At 44.4% G+C, this 19,530-nt stretch overlaps 2 protein-coding genes across 4 annotated transcripts in view; one reads left to right on the top strand and one right to left on the bottom strand.

The window, feature by feature from the left end:
• The window catches only part of MBD5 (methyl-CpG binding domain protein 5), a 201,106-nt gene extending 199,178 nt beyond the window's left edge, over window positions 1–1,928 (bottom strand). The window contains exon 1 of one of the 2 annotated variants that reach the window (XM_060257464.1): window positions 1,399–1,928. The gene's annotated coding sequence lies outside the window, so the exon portion shown is untranslated. The remainder of the gene's footprint in view (window positions 1–1,398) is intronic. The other variant, XM_060257465.1, reaches the window with a different exon arrangement.
• Window positions 1,929–2,259: 331 nt separating this feature from the next.
• Window positions 2,260–19,530, top strand: part of ORC4 (origin recognition complex subunit 4) — a 32,157-nt gene continuing 14,886 nt past the window's right edge. The window contains exons 1-5 of one of the 2 annotated variants that reach the window (XM_060257146.1): window positions 2,260–2,372; window positions 8,372–8,441; window positions 14,721–14,797; window positions 16,773–16,863; window positions 17,720–17,795. In XM_060257146.1, the coding sequence (XP_060113129.1) occupies window positions 8,385–8,441; window positions 14,721–14,797; window positions 16,773–16,863; window positions 17,720–17,795 (301 nt within the window). In that variant the 5' untranslated portion in view covers window positions 2,260–2,372; window positions 8,372–8,384. The other variant, XM_060257147.1, reaches the window with a different exon arrangement.

The raw sequence follows: 19,530 nt of genomic DNA, 5'->3' as shown, positions 1-19,530 counted from the left end.
CAGAAGTGCATCTCAGGTCTTCCCTTAAATGCTAGCAGGCCAGGACCATTCACCAACCTTACCATACAAATGTATTTTATTTTCCCAAATCAGAGTTAAAACAAACAACAGACACCATCCAGAAGGCACAAGCATGTATCAGACTGCATATTGCTTTGGTCAGATTCTTTGGGCCTATTGACATGCATAAGCCATCTGTGCACATATCACAGTTCAAACACACTTTGCAGGCTTTGGTGAACTGACTGCATAATATCTTTACTTCAGAATAATACGAAACAGCAAGCTCACAACAGAGTTGCCAAGCCAAACAAAAGTAACTAGCAACTGCTAACTTAATTTCTTAACTGCTAATTTGACTTCCTGAAACTTTGTTTTATCTAGGCTCTCAACTGGCCAAGCTAAAATCCCCAAAGTTCTTTGCTTCAAATGCTTCAATTAACAGAATTTACATATTATAGGACTAGGTACAAATTCAATCCTTATGCACCTGTAAGCATTACTCCCTAAATAAGCAAATTTGATGCTTAAACTAGGAAATAACAGTCCTTAGCCAAACCCAGGAAACATAATAAATGTGACATCATAAGGAGTACTGAGAACCATGACTACTCTCAATAAAACAACCTAGACCCTGATCCTGCAATGACTCACAAACTTCAGTCTCCTAGACAGACAGACAGACAATTATTTTACTTTAATTGTAAGCTTTGCTTACATAAGCTGAAAAAACCAACTGCACACAAAAACAGAGGCAACAAGAAGTCATTAAAATGTTTTGAGTTCCTATTAATCCTTTTAAAAAATAGAAATACAATGTTGACTCTTTAGGACGAATGGCAAAGCAAAGTTTTCCCCCAAAGCAACTCTTGATACAGCACCTGCCCCCTCTACACAGCAGAGACAACTTCCCAAGAAAACTAATAGTAAATACTAAGACAAGACACTCTCATAAAAACAGTGAACAGCAGTTTAGAATACTTGTACATGTACCACAACCCAACCCTAAGCACATACACACACAAATCAAATAAGATACTGGGTTTCCTAGGAAAAACAAAATCCCAACAACCTAAAGCTAAAACAGAAAGTGGAACAAGAGATTCCCCCCCAGCTAGCAAGTGGGAGTAACAATTGACTTACATTTTGCTATGCAGAGTAAAACACAAAACTGGCATTTCCCAGGATGAACCATTAAAAACATCAAACCACCACCCTGTCAACCAGGAAAAACAAAACAAAATCTGCTTATATTCTCAGGACTAGATGGGAAAAAAAAAGAAAAGAAAAGAATCAAGGCGGGGGGACCAAACATCCCCCATCCCTCAGAGTGAAATTGTGCTGCAAGAGAAGGCATTGCAACCCCAGCCTCCCTTCCCCACACACACACAGGCTTACCTTGGCTGCACCCCACTTTTATTTCCTTTCCTGGAGCAGTGGAGAGAGAGACACACACAAAGGGTAATAAAGGGGGAGGAGGGGAGAGCAGGGGGCTGGGGAACCGGCTGCTGCTCCTCCTGTGTGTGTGGTGAGGTGTCTCCAGCCAGGGCCAAGCAGCAGCAGCAGCAAGCAGTGCACGGTAGTAGAGACGGGGCTGTGTTGCTAAGAAGCTTTAGGTCTCTCTCTCTCTCCTCTGACGGCCAAAGCGGGGGAAGAAACTCTCCTTCTCTTTCCCTGGGATCCTCCAGCAAGGCTGAGGGGTGGGGGAGCAACTGTAACCTCCTCCGGCCCGAGCCCTCCCCCGCAACCCAATTCGAGGTGGAATTCGTGCTCTGTCCCTTTAACAATATAAATAAAAGGTCCCCCCAGTCTCCCCCTTCCCTCTCTTCTTCATCATCAGCTGCTGCTTGTTGAGGCTCTGCTTCTGGCTGGGAGAAAGATGGGAGGCTGTCACTGCGCATGCGCCCCAAGGGAGCTCGCTGGGTTGAAGGAGGGGGAGGGAAAAAAAGGTGGCCACCCATAATGCGCCGCGCGCCCGGCGGACCCGGAAAAGGATCCCGCGAAGGTGGGAGGGGGGGAGGGGAGGAGTAGGAAGTTGCGGAAGGCCGGGGAGGGGAGAGGAGGGGGGGAGCGAGCGAGCAAAACGGAAGTAACTAACTGAGAGGGCGGAGGCAAAAAAGGAAGAGCGCCTGAAGGAGGGAGGCGGCGACGGCGGCGGAGGGTTGTTGATGGTGCGCGCGCGCGAGAGAGAAGAGCGGGCGCGGAGGTTCCTGGGAAGTGTGTTTTTTTTTTTTAAGTTCGAAGGGTTCTTTTGATTGGACGGGAGCCGGCAGAAGCGAGCGCGGGAGCTGCGCACGCGCGGCCCGTGCACGCGCCGGGGAGCCTCCTGTGGCGGTTGGCGCCGCTCCCGTGGAGGAGGGCCGCGGAGGAAGGTGAGGGCGCGCGGCTCGGAGCGCTGGGCTTTCAGGACAACGGCGTCCGCGGTGGGTCGGTCGCTTCGCCTTCGCTGAGAGGAGCTTTTCCTGATAGAAATTGAACTGTGTTTTTGCTTCTTCTTTTGGCGTCTGGGCGGTTGTTACGCGCGAGGGAGTGAAAGAGGCGAGCTGGAGTTACGCCGAGGGCTGCGCCTTTACGGTTCAACCTGAGGGGAGCCTGGACCTGAGAAGCTCAAGCAGCAGTGTTTGAAGGCGGGCTGCGGTCAAGTGGGCAGAACGGGAGGGACGGTGGCTCAGTGGCAGAGCATCTGCTTGGGAAGCAGAAGGTCCCAGGTTCAATCCCCGGCATCTCCATAAAAGGGTCCAGGCAAATAGGTGTGAAAAACCTCAACGAGACCCTGGAGAGCCGCTGCCAGTCTGAGAAGACAATACTGACTTTGATGGACCAAAGGTCTGATTCGGTATAAGGCAGCTTCATATGTTAGGGGAGGGATGATGGCTCAGTGGCAGAGCATCTGCTTGGTAAGCAGAAGGTCCCAGGTTTAATCCCCAGCATCTCCAACTAAAAAGGGTCCAGGCAAAGAGGCGTGAAAAACCTCAGCTTGAGACCCTGGAGAGCCATGAATGGGGCTGTGGCTCAGTGGTAGAGCATCTGCTTGGGAAGCAGAAGGTCCCAGGTTTAATCCCCAGCATCTCCAACTAAAAAGGGTCCAGGCAAAGAGGCGTGAAAAACCTCAGCTTGAGACCCTGGAGAGCCATGAATGGGGCTGTGGCTCAGTGGTAGAGCATCTGCTTGGGAAGCAGAAGGTCCCAGGTTTAATCCCCAGCATCTCCAACTAAAAAGGGTCCAGGCAAAGAGGCGTGAAAAACCTCAGCTTGAGACCCTGGAGAGCCATGAATGTGGCTGTGGCTCAGTGGTAGAGCATCTGCTTGGGAAGCAGAAGGTCCCAGGTTCAATCCCCAGCATCTCCAACTAAAAAGGGTCCAGGCAAGTAGGCGTGAAGAACCTCAGCTTGAGACCCTGGAGAGCCACTGCCAGTCTGAGTAGACAAGACTGACTTTGATGGACCGAGGGTCTGGTTCAGTAGAAGGCAGCTTCAGATGTTCATATGTTAGCGGAGGGATGGTGGCTCAGTGGCAGAGCATCTGCTTGGTAAGCAGTTGGTAAGCAGAAGGTCCCAGGTTCAATCCCTGGCATCTCCAAAAAAGGGTCCAGGCAAATAGGTGTGAAAAACCTCAGTTTAGACCCCGGAGAGCCATGAATGGGTCTGTGGCTCATTGGTAGAGCATCTGCTTGGGAAGCAGAAGGTCCCAGGTTCAATCCCTGGCATCTCCAAAAAAGGGTCCAGGCAAATAGGTGTGAAAAACCTCAGTTTAGACCCTGGAGAGCCATGAATGGGTCTGTGGCTCAGTGGTAGAGCATCTGCGTGGGAAGCAGAAGGTCCCAGGTTCAATCCATGGCATCTCTAACTAAAAAGGGTCCAGGCAAGTAGGCGTGAAAAACCTTAGCTTGAGACCCTGGAGAGCCGCTGCCAGTCTGAGTAGACAAGACTTTGATGGACCGAGGGTCTGGTTCAGTAGAAGGCAGCTTCAGATGTTCATATGTTAGCGGAGGGATGGTGGCTCAGTGGCAGAGCATCTGCTTGGTAAGCAGTTGGTAAGCAGAAGGTCCCAGGTTCCATCCCTGGCATCTCCAAAAAAGGGTCCAGGCAAATAGGTGTGAAAAACCTCAGTTTAGACCCCGGAGAGCCATGAATGGGTCTGTGGCTCATTGGTAGAGCATCTGCTTGGGAAGCAGAAGGTCCCAGGTTCAATCCCTGGCATCTCCAAAAAAGGGTCCAGGCAAATAGGTGTGAAAAACCTCAGTTTAGACCCTGGAGAGCCATGAATGGGTCTGTGGCTCAGTGGTAGAGCATCTGCGTGGGAAGCAGAAGGTCCCAGGTTCAATCCATGGCATCTCTAACTAAAAAGGGTCCAGGCAAGTAGGCGTGAAAAACCTTAGCTTGAGACCCTGGAGAGCCGCTGCCAGTCTGAGTAGACAAGACTTTGATGGACCGAGGGTCTGGTTCAGTAGAAGGCAGCTTCAGATGTTCATATGTTAGCGGAGGGATGGTGGCTCAGTGGCAGAGCATCTGCTTGGTAAGCAGTTGGTAAGCAGAAGGTCCCAGGTTCAATCCCCGGCATCTCCAACTAAAAAGGGTCCAGGCAGATAGGAGTGAAAAACCTCAGCTTGAGACCCTGGAGAGCCATGAATGGGGCTGTGGCTCAGTGGTAGAGCATCTGCTTGGGAAGCAGAAGGTCCCAGGTTCAATCCCTGGCATCTCCCAAAAAGGATCCAGGCAAATAGGTGTGAAAAGCCTCAGCTTGAGACCCTGGAGAGCCATGAATGGGGCTGTGGCTCAGTGGCAGAGCATCTGCTTGGGAAGCAGAAGGTCCCAGGTTCAACCCCCAGCATCTCCAAAAAAGGGTCCAGGCAAATAGGCATGAAAAACCTCAGCTTGAGACCCTGGAGAGCCGCTGCCAGTCTGAATAGACAATACTGACTTTGATGGACTGAGGGGTGTCTGATTCAGTAGAAGGCAGCTTCAGATGTCCAACAGGTGCTTTGCTTGGCGTTTTATTTCCTGCCGTTTCTAGTTTTAAAATGGCAAGTAGCGGGGTTGCGAAGGAACTTCTCATCACCCGCTGCCTGATCCTTTTAACTTGAGCCGTTTGGGATTGCAGCTGGGCTCTTGCGCAGGTAGAAGTTCACACTCTGCCCTTGAGCCGTTGTGGTCTTTGATATGATATGGAGCAAGATTGTTCTGCGGAAGAAGGCTGTTCAGTGGTCTGGTAACAAGCAGTTCGGACTATAAATGTGGAGATTTTCCTTGGTTCAAAAGTGTGGGTGTGATCAGGGTGTGTGGATTTATTCAGCTCTTAAGAGTGCCCGCATTCCTGACAGACATTGTTACCTCCCAGGTGAGGCTGAGCTAGTTGTGGTTGTCATGGGAACCACAGCATCTCAATCAGCTCTTGGGCTGCCTGCTGGAGTCAGCTGAGATTCTGCAGCTACCAAGGAGAATACAGCGCTTAATCCTCATCTGGGAGGCATCTTTTCTCTTCTAAATCACGGTGCCTTGGGCTCAGATCACTGGGGTGTGTGGAAATGATGGTTGCTGGCTGGAGGGAAGCAAGACAGCTAGGCTTTAGGGGTGCTGTGTTCTGGACACTGATGCTATTGCTACCCCTTGAGTTTTGCTTACTTTTCACTTAGCTGCCAGGCCAAAACACATCTTTTATTCATGCTTTTATCTTTTCAGCTTTTTAATGGTCTGCTTCTACTTCAATGGCTTGGTTTTTTGCTGCTGTTGCAACCCACCTCAAGCAGGACTCTGACCAGGAGGCATAAAAGTATTCTCAAGGAATATGTTGTGGGTTTCAAATTTTGTGGAAGTCAAAACCAGGTTTTTCAGGTTTGGTGTAGTTTTTTCAGTTTGGTGTAGTGGTTAAGTGTGTGGACTCATCTGGGAGAACCGGGTTTGATTCCCCACTCCTCCACTTGCACCTGCTGGAATGAATGGCCTTGGGTCAGCCGTAGCTCTGGCAGAAGTTGTCCTTGAAAGGGCAGCTGCTGGGAGAGCCCTCTCCAGCCCCACCCACCTCTCAGGGTGTTTGTTGTGGGGGAGGAAGGTAAAGGAGATTGTGAGCCGCTCTGAGACTCTTCAGAGTGGAGGGCGGGATATAAATCCAATATCTTCATCTACCTCACAGGGTGTTTGTTGTGGGGGAGGAAGGGAAAGGAGATTGTGAGCCGCTCTGAGACTCTTCAGAGTGGAGGGCGGGATATAAATCCAATATCTTCATCTACCTCTCAGGGTGTTTGTTGTGGGGGAGGAAGGTAAAGGAGATTGTGAGCCGCTCTGAGACTCTTCGGAGTGGAGGGCGGGATATAAATCCAATATCATCATCATCATCATGAAGTAAAACAGGAGTTAATCTGATGGTATTGAAATGTGGACAGAGGAGAAAGCCAGTGTGGTATTTATTACCATAACCATTTTGGGCAGGGTCTGATGATATCACGAGGTGTGATAAGGCAAGGTTTCAGAACGGCTAGATGCATAAATCTCCATTCATATTTTTCTGTACTGTGAGTCAATTTCTGCTTGTTTTCAAGGGTTTGTTTTAGTTTATATTTACAGCTTGATCATAAGCATCACTTAAAAGGCCACTAGTTAGATTTAAGCCCAGTATTATTTTAAGACACTGAAAACGGGATATAAGCATTTGAGAGTCAAAAGTCACTTCATGGTATTCCCTGGGAATTACGCTTAGAAAAATGTGCATAGAATTCCAGTCCTAATGTCAACATGTATTTGGTTTATTTTAAAAGTCAGTTCTTATTTTACATTGCTGTGTATAAGTTGGTGTCCCCCAAAGCAAGCTTTGTGTCATCCTATCCGATACATTACAGCTACGGGGAGCCTGCTTCGTGTGAAGTGGCCTAGCATTGCGTATAGCTCAAAAGCTTTGGTTTTTTTGCCAGAAGTGTTTTCGAGCATTATGTTCAATTGACCATATATACCACATATAATATGTACACATTATACCACGGATCCCAACCATTTCATGCCTATGGACACCTTTGGAAATTTTGATGGGGTGAACACCACCTCAAAATGGCTGCTGCTGGAGGTGGAGCCAAATACAGGACTTCCCTCCTTGCGTTGCAAAAGAATTTCAAAGGGAAACAGAAAGAAACTAGGGGAGGAAGGGGAATAAAGAGAAGGAAAGCCTGAATGGGCAGTGGAGACGCAAGCTTGATGCTTACTAGTCCTCTTGATCCTCCAGTGGCAGCTGCTGCTATTTCAGCCCTTTCATTTGAATGACAGCCAGTAACAAGCCCTGCCTTACAAAGCTCCCACCCACTTTCTGAAAAATTTGGTGGGCTCCAGGGGACGTACTGGTGTGTGTGCTATAGCACTGACAGGCACCATATTGGGCAACCCTGTATTGTTTTATTGTCAAGCCTGGTGCTCTTATTCTAATCATTGCCAAAAATACTGAAGTGGGAGTGGAGATCTTTGCATCTCAAATCTTAGACTGCTCAAACGCTGTTGTCTATGAGATGTCATAGCTTTTGGAGCAACTTCCACGAGAATAAAGCTTTGGATTAGACATGATACTACTGCAGGGGTGGAGAACCTCCATCCCGAGGGCCGTATGCAGCCCTCGAGGTCACTTGGTGTGGCCCTCAGGGATTGCTGGACTGAACCAAGCCATGTGGCAGCCTCCCTGGGGCCTGGCTGGCCAGAGAGGATCGTGGGGCCCAGCTGCACTGTGTAGCAGCCTCCCCAGGACCAGGCAGGGATCACAGGGCCCAGATGTACTGTGCAGCAGCCTCCCTGGGGCCTGGCCGGCCGGCCAGAATTGCTGCAGAGCCTGGAAAAGTTACTGTCATGGTTCAGTTTGCACTTGACTATCCCAGATGGTGGCCTAATATGCTGATATTAGAGGATGTGGTCTAATATGCTGCTGAGTTCCTGCTGGGCTTTTCTACAAAAAAGCCCTGGACCTAGGCATTTCCCTAGGGTGGCGAGCCGGGTGTGCGGGTGTGTGTGTGCTTGCCAGATTAGACTTTCCCCACATGACTTCAAATAGAAAAATAATTATTTGCATTAATTTTGCTGACCTGAATCATTCTCCCTCAGCGGAGCACTGGTTTTTTTTTGGCCTGTGAATGTTATAAATATCCAAATTTCTAGCCCTTGGCAGAAAAAAGGTTCCCCACCCCTGTACTACTGGGTCATCTCTTAGGGATCCGTTTCTCTTTGGGAGGGCTATGATGTGGAATGTCCCACAGCTTATTTTGGAGAGAAGAAACATGCAAATAACTTTTTTCTGTTCAAGCATCTTTTATACTTCTCTGTTGAATAAGGATTTGGCAGTCAATTTGTGTTCATGAGCGAGTCCCTCTAGATATAAGCTGTTTTTCTCCTTCCCCCTCCCTTTAGAGTATCCATTACAATGAGTAAACGTAAATTAAAGGAGGACAATTTTACAAATGGGGAATGTATCTCAAAGGTAAGTAAGCTATTTAAGAAAAAAATTATTGAATGTGAAACACAGTAATGTAATGACATGTTTATGCAGCCTACTGAATACCTTATGTGCTTGAGTACTTGAGACTCCAGAGAGCTGCAGCCAGTTAAGCACAGACAATACTGCAATTGGGGGAAATGTAGATTTAGTTTCTTAATAAAAGACATGGATTATCAGTTCTGCCAGAAATGATGCTGCTAACTAGTAATAGGGATTTTCCAGAAAAAATGTGTATTTGGAAAGGTGTCCTATGCTCAAATTTTAATGTGATTTTATTTTTACTTATATTGAGTAAACAATATTTGTAAAGTTCTCCTTTTTGATTTTTATGACCAAATTGCAACAAATTCTTGAACTGAAATATTTGATTAAAGAAAAATGGCATGGAGAGGAATCTAGAGTATGATCAGGTCTCAACTTCTGCCACAAGACAGAATGTCTCTGCTAGAGCATTCTTTATGGATTCTTATTCAGCTGCAGCTGTTTGCTGATGTATTGTAGTCTTTTGAAAATAGACTTTGAAAATACAGCGTTCACTGCAGCTTTAGCTGAATGTCTTGAGTACAGCAATATTGTGTGTTCAAAGTATGAATCAGGTACTTAAGTGATTAAATACTAAGTAATACCTAAATCTGACATAAGACACACAGCAAATTTGCCACCTGCTAGTACATATGTTAGGCCACCAAATAAACAGTCAGGCCAGCGGAAGAGGATGGCGAACACAAGAGAGACTGATTTAAAAATGCATCCACATAGCTTTACCACTGGCCCAGCTCCTGATTGGTTTTGGTTGAAAATGCTACCCATGGGATCATATCCAGAATTGTGAATGCCTGGGAAAAAACTGGAAGGGTTTTTAAAAAAATGATTCCCCCCCCCCCAGTTTTACTAATGGACCTAAAAAACCTCGTGAAACATTTTCTTTTCCAATGAGTGAAATTACCCTTAAGGCAAGGTTTTTCTCACTCGTAAGTGTGTAGCATGAAAAAGGCTGAGGTCTTTTTCAGTTTTCCCAGTGGAAAAATTGGAAACTGTTGGGGAACTGAAACAAAATTCCTATTCCTCCTCCTTTTTGGAATGAGTGGAATGAAATACATAGTTCTACTCAAAATGTGTTTATGAAAGTTGTAATGGAAGTCAATTTACTTATATATTTACTTATGGTAATATAAAATATGTATATTTATAGACATATACAACATTGTCAAAATTTTTAGGAACGTAAACAATCCCGGCAATAGATTAAGTAGGGTAGTCGTGTTGGTCTTGAAGCAGCAGAACGAAGTTTGAGTCCAGCGGGACCTTGAAGACCAACAAATTTTTATCCAAACAAATGGTGCCGTCTAATCTTTGCATCTGTTAAAACATTTTCATGAATGTTAAATTGTAACCATATATACTAAGCTTGTTATTCCTGAATCTGATAAATGGTGTCATCGTATTGCCTGCTCCTTTACTGCCCGCTCTCTGTCTATATGTATGGACTAGTAAATTCCATTTCATTCTATCTGAGGAAGTGTGAATATACACGAGAGCTCATATATTGAATAAAACTTTGTTGGTCTTAAAGGTGCCATTGGACTCAAGCTTTGTAATCCTAACAATAGTATGGTTTTATAACAAATTATTACAATACAGAATGTTCAGTGTTACAAATGGGAACAATATTCAAATGTGCTTATAGCTCTTCCTATTGTGAATGTATGATAAAGTTTCTGTCCAATTAGTAGTCTTTTGTTTTCTACCTTCAACTTTTGTTTTTTTTCCTGCCTCTCAGATAGCAATAAGTGTGACTCATGTGCCATAGTAACATAAGAGGCACAAGTTTGCAATGCTAGTTTGCAGCTCTTTCTCAAGTACTGGTTGCACTTGGGTTTTGGGGTTTTTTTGTTATAGAAAATGACATTTATATCTCTAAACTCTGTAAATATGCCGGAGCACAGCTTTATATGTTAACTAATCTATAAATTATGCATTTTATGTTCCTGAATCTGTACAATGTTTAATAAGTATTGCATATATTTCAGTCCCCCTCTTTTAGTTAGAATTTTTTTCCTGTGCCTTCAAGATTTTAGGAAATGTTATGTTCACCTATGATATCATGAATGTACGTGGTACAATATTTTTTTACCATGCAACATTTTTCAACCTTTTAGTTCTTTCCCCCTCACCTCTTATTGTTACAACTGTTTCTGTGTGGTATCTGCTTGATGCCTCTAATTGTTTTGTGCCTTTTCCTTATGTTATAGAATCATAGAGTTGAAAGGGACCTCCAGGGTCATCTAGTCCAACCCCCTGCACAATGCAGGAAACTCACAAATACCTCCCCCTAAATTCACAGGAAAGAGCCCCATGGCGCAGAGTGTTAAAGCTGCAGTACTGCAGTCCTAAGCTCTGCTCACGACCTGAGTTCGATCCCCAGTGGAAGCTGGGTTTTCAGGTAGCCGGCTCGAGGTTGACTCAGCCTTCCATGGTTGGTAAAATGAGTACTCAGCTTGCTGGGGGGAAAGTGTGAATGACTGGGGAAGGCAATGGCAAAGCACCCCATAAAAAGTCTGTAATGAAAACGTTGTGAAAGCAACGTCACCCCAGAGTCGGAACGACTGGTGCTTGCACGGGCCACCTTTCCTCAAATGCACAGGATCTTCATTGCTGTCAGATGGCCATCCAGCCTTTGTTTAAAAACCTCCACGGAAGGAGAGCCCACCACCTCCGGAGGAAGCCTGTTCCACTGAGGAACTGCTGTAATGGTCAGGAAGTTCTTCCTAATGAAACTCTTTGGATTTAATTTCAACCCATTGGTTCTGATCCTACCTTCTAGGGCCACAAAAAACAATTCCGCACCATCCTCTATCAGGGCCGTGGACCAGTACTGGTCCGCGGCCTGTTAGCAACCAGGCCATGAGTTGTATAATTATTTCATTATATATTACAATCTAGTAATAATAAGAAGTAGACGACATTGGATTTATAACCTGCCCTCCGCTCTGAATCTCAGAGTGGCTCACAATCTCCTTTATCTTCCTCTCCCACAACAGACATCCTGTGAGGTGGGTGGGACTGAGAGAGCTCTCCCCAGAAGCTGCCCCTTCAAGGACAACGCTGCAAGAGCTATGGCTGACCCAAGGCCATTCCAGCAGCTGCAGGTGGAGGAGTGGGGAATCAAACCTGGTTCTCCCAGATAAGAGTCCGCATGCTTAAGACCACCACACCAAAATAAAGCGCACAATTGTATCATCCTGAAACCATCCCCCCACCCCTAGTCTGTGGAAAAATTGTCTTCCACAAAACCAGTCCCTGGTGCCAAAAAGCTTGGGGACCACTGCTCTATATGACAGCCCTTCAAGTACTTGAAGATGGTGATCATATCACCTCTCAGCCATCTCCTCTCCAGGCTAAACATGCCCAGCTCCTTCAGCCTTTCTTCATAGGACTTGGTCTCCAGACCCCTCACTATCTTCCGACGCCCTCCTCTGGACCTGTCCCAGCTTGTCTATACCCTTCTTAAAACATGGTGCCAAAAGTGAACACAATACTCCAGGTAAGGTCCTACCAGAGCAAAGAGATACCATCACTTCATGTGATCTGGACACTATACTTCTGTTGATACAGCCCAAAATTGCATTTGTCTTTTTAGCCACCACATCACACTGTTGACTCATGTTCAGCGTATTGTCCACTAAGACCCCTAGATCCTTTTCGCACATACTACTGCTAAGACAAGTCTCCCCCATCCTATAACCATGCATTGGATTTTTCCTGCCTAAATGCAGAACTTTACATTTATCCCCATTAAAATGAATTTTATTGATTTTAGCCCAGTTTTCCTGCCTGTCAAGGTCATCTTGTATCCTTTTTCTGTCTTCTACAGTATTTGCAACGCTTCCCAATTTAGTATCATCTGCAAATTTAATAAGCCTTCCCTCTATTCCTTCATCCAAATCATTTATAAAGATGTTGAACAAACCAGGCCCCAGGACAGATCCTTGAGGCACTCCACTTCTCACTCCTCTCCAAGAGGATGAGGAGCCATTCACAAGCACTCTTTGGGTGTGATCTGTCAACCATTTCCACCTAACGGTAACCAACTTGTCAACAAGGATAGTATGACTGTTTGATTATTTGTTCTAAAACTTTTCCAGGTATAGACGTCAAACTGACAGGTCGGTAGTTACCCGATCCTCCTTTTTCCCCTTCTTGAAGATGGGGACAACATTCACCTGCCTCCAATCTTCTGATACCTCTCCTGTTCTCCAAGAATTCTCAAAAATAATAGCCAGAGGCTCAGAAATTACGTTCGCAAGCTCATTTAGAACCTTGGATGCAGTTCATCTGGCCCTGCGGACTTAGTTTCATTTAATTAGGTGTTTATGTACGACCCCTATGCTGTGATCCTAGATTGGAGCTTCATACCCTCATATTTTCTGTTTTTGCCATGTTGAGCACTGTTTCCCTCAGAAGAGAAGACTGAGGAAAAGTAGGAATTGAGCAGTTCCGCCTTCTCTTCATTACCTGTTACAATTTCACTTTCCTGTCCTCGCAGTGGGCCTACCATGTCCTTGCTCTTTTTCTTACTCTGAACATAAGAAAAGACCCCTTTTTTGTTGTTTTTAGCATCTTTAGCCAGCCTAAGCTCATACTGAGCTTTAGCTTTCCTAACTTTTTCTCGACAAGCACTGGTGATTTGTTTATATTCATCCTTGGTTATAAGGCCCTCCTTCCAATTCCTAAAGGAGTCTTTTATTTCTCAAGTCTTTAGAGAGCTGTTTATGGAGCTAACTCGGCTTCCTTAGGCATTTTCTATTTTTTCTTCTCATAGGAATCGTCTGTGATTGTGCTTTCAGTATTTTGCTTTTAAGACGCTCCCACCCCTCTCGAACCCCCTTCTTCCTAAGTATTTCTGGCCTTGGGATTTTAGTCAGCATAGTTCTAAGTTTATCGAAGTTTGCTTTTCTGAAATCCAACCTATAAGTCTGACTATGTATAGCATTTCCCTTTCCTAATACTGCAAATTCCAAGATCACACGGTCACTACTGCCCAGGGTGCCCACTATTTCCTCTTTGTCAATCAATTCTTCCTTGTTGGTGAAAATCAAATCCAAGATAGCAGATCCCCTTGTTTCCTTCTTCACTTTCTGGAAAAGGAAGTTGTCAGCCAGACAAGTCAGGAATATATTTGACATTTCATTTTTAGCAGAGTAGGACTTCCAACAGATGTCCGGGTAATTGAAATCTCCCATGATCACTGTATCTCTTCTCTTTGAGAACTTTGCAGTCAGTTGTAGGAGTATCTCATCCAAGTCCTCTGCCTGGCTTGGTGGTCTGTAGCAGACCACAATTATATCACTGTTTTTTCTTTTATTTTTACCCAGCTGCCATGCTCAGATTCACATATTTCCTCACAAGTATATTCCTCCTTCACATATGCTGCTATGTCTCCGCTCTCATTTGCCTGTTCCTTTTAAATAAGTTGTACCCTTGAATCCTAATACTCCAGTTGTGGGTGTCATCCCACCAAGTTTCAGTAAGGCCTACTATTCACCATTTGGAGTTAATAGTCTAAATAACTGATGTGCAGGATAAAGGTGAAGATCTTAGAAAAAAGCCTGTTCTAATGCTGCCTTAATGTGGTCACTTTTCAAACAGCTTTTAATATACTTGTAAGAATTATTGAATACTTCAAAGCAAACCTTTTACACACACTTCCCTATAATCTTCTTGTGTAGCTTCTGTATAGTATCATTACTGTGAGAATCTTTGCAAAACTATGGGTTAATTCCAAAGTTATCCATTAGTGAACGGAAACTGACTTTTGCAAGTTTCTCCCATACCTCTGGATCCTCACATCTTACCTCATATTGCTCCTGTCATCTGACCCTTCCAAACTATGGTGGAAAGAGACGGATGGGAAAGATCACTTTGAGTGGTGCTCTTCCTGTGGTCCTTCAGATTGAACCCCTTTGTTGTACTGAGTTGATGAGTTGTCGTCCCGTTTTTTAGGCTACAGTATTTCCCCCGCACCATAGGCAGCAGTCTTTTCCATTCATCTTACACTGCCTCAGAAAAATGCTTCTGAATGTCGCCAAGCTCTTACCTTATTTTCTGTGTAGCACTGCTTATTTCAAGATAATACACTTGTATGATTTGCAACTCCCCGTGGCACACAGGATGGGAAAAAAATTCTGGAGGCAGACTCTAGCGAGCTAATAATTGGCTGTGGGGTATTTGAATGTTTGGTATCTATAATTCAACATGCAGGTACAGCGGCTACTTCGTGAAAGATTTTGTCATCCAAGTCCAAGTGCAAAGTTGTTCGGAATGGAGCAGCAATACAAGTGAGTGAGTAATCCCCCCCCCCCCCCCCCGCCAAGGGAATACTCCCCTTTTTTCCTCCTTACTGGTCCCTTAGACATTGATCTGTATTTTAAGTAACATTTTGTTTCTGGTTCATCCTCAAAAGGTCCTTCATAAAGGCTGAAGCGTGTAAGTAGAATGTGGTAATAGTTCATAGTGTCAAATGGCAACTCTGTTTTCCTTCGATTCTCACAACCGTTCTCATTATGCCTTTCTCCTAACTGACAGATGTTGCAGTGTGTTCATGTGTTGCAGCCTCTTGAGTGCTAGCATATCGCTGCTGCAGGGACAGATCTCAAAAGCCGAGTAGCCCTGGTCAGGATCTGTATGGGAGACCACCAAGGAATACCATGGTTACTATGCAGAGGCAGGCAGTAGGAAACGGCTCTTGCCTCGAAACTCTACTGGATCAGCATATATTGACTGCAGCAGTGAAATGTATTAGTAGACCTGAAGTTTCATTTCATAATATTAGATCCTGTTGATTATTCAGTCAATCTACTTGCAGCTAAGATATCAGTGTGCTTTAGGGCCTCAGGAGGATTCAAAGCAATATGTTATTATCATCTGATTTGAAGTGGATATATCTTTGATACCTTAAGGGAAAAGCAGAGAAGATCCGTGACTGTCAACGAACCTATTAAAAAAAACCAAATAGCTTGCAAACCAAATTACCCTGTTAAACGGTTTTCCTTGATTTTTGAATAATGGACTTGCTTATTGAATAAATACCCTTTAGGTTACAATTTGTCAATTGCCATATGGTTTCAGATTATCCAATCAGATTTTTCCTTCTAAGAAGAGAATGGCTACTTGAATTTCAGAAATAAAATGGCAGTTTCAGACACATGCTCTCAAACATGTTTCCCTTCTTGAAGAATATTTTTCTTCATAGGTACTTTTGCTGCTGTGTTCTCAAATATGTATTGTGCTTTCCTGAGAAGTCGATGGATAGCTAGGGTTGGGTCATAAGATATCTCTGCTGTTGCAGTCCTTTGTGTGTGTGTGTGTGTGTACTTGGTTTTTATTCATTAATATTAACCATGATGAAACTGCATGTTGGTGCTTCTAGACTTTTATTGATGTGTATATGAAATATATATTGGTTGTTTGTGCTGACATTTAGTTTTCTGTGGCTGAATGTATATTTAAATTTTTTTTTAAAGTCTAATTAATTGTAATTTTCTCACTATAAGAAGTTTTCAAATTTAATCTCTAATCTTGTCACAAGTACTACCTTCTCTGAACTTTATAGTGCAACCTTGTGGAGAGTTACTCCATTACCTCTATTACCTCCATTAACTTAGACAAAGAGGCACCCCTAACAGGAGATATTGGGATCGGACAGAAAAATCTGGATTCCAGTTGGCCAGAGGAGGAACTCGAGAAACAACTGCTTGCAAAATTTACATTGTTACAAGACTGTGAGCAAGAGTCCTTGATAGACCGTTTTGAACAATTGACATCTACCCTGAAGGGTCTCAGAGGTTCTACTGATTGTAGGGAGATGGAAATAGAGGGAAGTACTAATGCCTGTGAGCTGAGGAAGAGTGAAGGTGAAGGGACCCATTCTGCAGAGGAGGCCCATCATTTCCCATTAGAACCAACTATAATAATTAACAAAGGAAAGCATAATTCCAACCTGATTGTGGCAGCTGATGACCCTGAAATATGCGAAATAAGGGATGTCCCCCATGCACCTGATGGAGGAAAATGCAAATGACTGTCCTCAACGCAAGACATGGGGATCACCAACAAACCTGTTGAAATTTTGTCATGGAACGTGGCGGGATGGCTAAGATGTCTCCATTCGTACATAGAGGTTCCTTTTTTCCAGAGAGACTTTGATATTATTTTTTTTTTCCATTCTAAATGCATTGGTTTTAATCCGCTTAGACTGGAGTAACTCACCATAGGATTGCACTGTTAGTTTTTGTATTTCTCCTTCCCCAACAGGCATTTATCTGAGCTGTTAAAGCGTACTGCTATTCATGGTGAAAGCAACTCTGCACTTATTATTGGACCCCGAGGCTCAGGAAAAACTCAGGTAGTATTTTAATATTAGTTAGAGTGATACATGGTATTCTGAATTTAAATGTCGTTAGCCAATGAGGCTGGGTATTCTGAAGTTACAATAGTTCAGTGTTTGCTTAGTTTTTAAGCTTGTCATCTGACCTTTCCAGATGATGTAGATGTTGAATCATTTGCACCGTTTACAAACCGCATGCGAAGTAATACTTTTAAAAAAGTTAACCTTAATATTGTTGTAGACTCCTCTGAAGACCCGTGTCTTTTAGCACTGTGATTTCCAGACGAGTTTAATGTAATTAATATGGAAACATCTCTTACCATCATCCCATCAATCTTCCAGTTGTCATTCTTAATACAGCTGTTGAAATGTTATGTCCTGCTGGATGGATCCAATCCATATGCATTATAGAATTAACAGTAGGGATGTTTGCAGTCTTCCCTCAGCAACTCTCTGAGCTTGCAGATTTGTGACTGGGAAGTTATGTAGTATCAGTTACGTGAGTGGAAGAGGGCAAACCAAATTATTATTATTCAGGTGTCAAGGCCAGGCCCTCTCGAGATAGAAACCTGCTTAGGGTGGCCTTGCCGGAGAGCCAGGGACACAAACAGACTAAGCAGCAGGATCTGCACTGTAACAAGTAACAAGAACAGGATTGCTGCAATGGAGTGATCATCCACCTCTGATTGACTGGTGAATATGCTGTAGGTTTAGTAAATACACCGATGAGTCTTCTGTCTGGTACAAGATGTTTAGTGCAAGCAGTGACCTTAATGCAGTGTGTCAATTTTGATCATCCGTAAGTGGTATGTAATAAGCGGTGGTGTGTGCTCTCTCTTATGCCAGGTGTTTTATTTCATTCATTTCTTCCTAGTTGATGTGTCATGCCTTAAAAAAACTCCTGGAGGTAAAGCAAGTGAGGGAAAACATCTTACAGGTTCATTTAAATGGTAAGAAAGGCACCATTTGATTAGTACATTTCTGGGAAGTCTTGTAATTTAGTACTCGTTTGTGTGGATTGCAAACGATAAGGATGTTTTCTCTCGTTGCCATAATGTTCACTAGCAGCAGGGACAGCATTGTGAGCAACGCCTCCGTAGTGCTGCGTGCTCAACTCTGTCACTGTCTGAACTTGGAGAAGACCTGTTTAAGGATGATATGAAGAAGGGTCTACCCCCCAAAATGGTTGATGGCAAAGCAGTTTTAAAATTGACTGTGGATGTATCCCCCAAACGCTTTATGTCACTTTTCTGGGTCTTCCATCCTCTAGCTTTCCCCCTCTGGAGATGGTGCAGTCTAAATTCTTAAGAGCTGCTCTCCAGGTCCCAAAGGGTGCTCCTTGATCCATTTGGAAACAGACTCAATGACAATGGCTCCGTATCAACCACTGTCTTCAGTGCCTAACTTTTTTGATATTTAGGGTTTGTAGAATCTTTCGGGATCAAGTGCCGTGTTCTACTGGAGAAAGTTTTCCTTCCAGACGTATCGTTCTCAGCTGCGGAGAACATCCTCAGTGGCGTTGCAGCCGGAGCAGGCGCTCTGACCTTCTTGGCTGCTGTGCATTGAGTGGGGCCAGGGCTGCTGGAGAGCTGCTATTTCTGGCCCCACTCAATGCACAGCAGCCAAGAAGGTCTGAGCGCCTGCTCCGGCTGCAACGCCACTGAGGATGTTCTCCGCAGCTGAGAACGAAACGTCTGGAAGGAAAACTTTCTCCAGTAGAACACGGCACTTGATCCCAAAAGATTCTACAAACCCTAATGATGTTACCAGCCGTGAAAACCTGAAATCTTTTTTGATATTATCGGACAATTTTCAATCCAAACGGTTGAAAGCTTTCCATCTCCTCGGCTTTTCCCCTCAAACTGTCTTGGCCCGTTATTTGGATCAGGCAAGGATGGTCCTGAAATAAAGACTAATAGACATTGAGAGACAGCCTGGTCTTGCTAAATACCCAGCTTTTATAGCACCTGAACTGACTGGACACCATCCTTCTTATTTATACCATCTAAGTGCCCTTATGTTTTGAAGGGCCTTTACCCTAGCTAGGTGCTCAGCCCTTCCCTCAGCAGTACTTGAAGGTAGGTATAAGAGGATCCTTTTCACTCAGAGATTCTGCCTATGTGTCTAGGGGAACTACTGAGCATGTGTTTTTTAGATGTCCCTAAAAAGGTAAAGGTAGTCCCCTGTGCAAGCACCAGTCATTTTCAACTCTGGGGTGACATTGCTTTCACAGCGTTTTCACAGCAGACTTTTTACGGGGTGGTGTGTCATTGCCTTTCCCACTCATCTACACTTTCCCCCCAGCAAGCTGGGGACTCATTTTACCGGCCTCAGAAGGATGGAAGGCTGAGTCAACTTTGAGCTGGCTACCTGAACCCAGTTTCTGCCAGGATCGAACTCAGGTCATGGGCAAAGCTTGCACTACAGTACTGCAGTTTACCACTCTGCGTCATGGGGCTCTTTAGATGTCCCCAAGTACATGACAAATATATTACACCCTTAAAAGTGGTAATGTTCAACTGTATGGAAATTTTGTATTAAATATATTTTATCTGATGAAAACCAGTTGATCACTAATGCTGCAGCTGAATTCTGTGCTGCTTGTTACAGTATTCAAAAAGATCTTTCAAACTTGTCCTAAGTTTATACGTTTAACTAGTACTCATATTTGTTTATGTTTTTATG

Source organism: Heteronotia binoei, chromosome 16 (genome assembly GCF_032191835.1).
Source record: "Heteronotia binoei isolate CCM8104 ecotype False Entrance Well chromosome 16, APGP_CSIRO_Hbin_v1, whole genome shotgun sequence".
NCBI lineage: Eukaryota > Metazoa > Chordata > Lepidosauria > Squamata > Gekkonidae > Heteronotia > Heteronotia binoei.
This window is presented reverse-complemented; position numbering and strand designations above follow the sequence as displayed.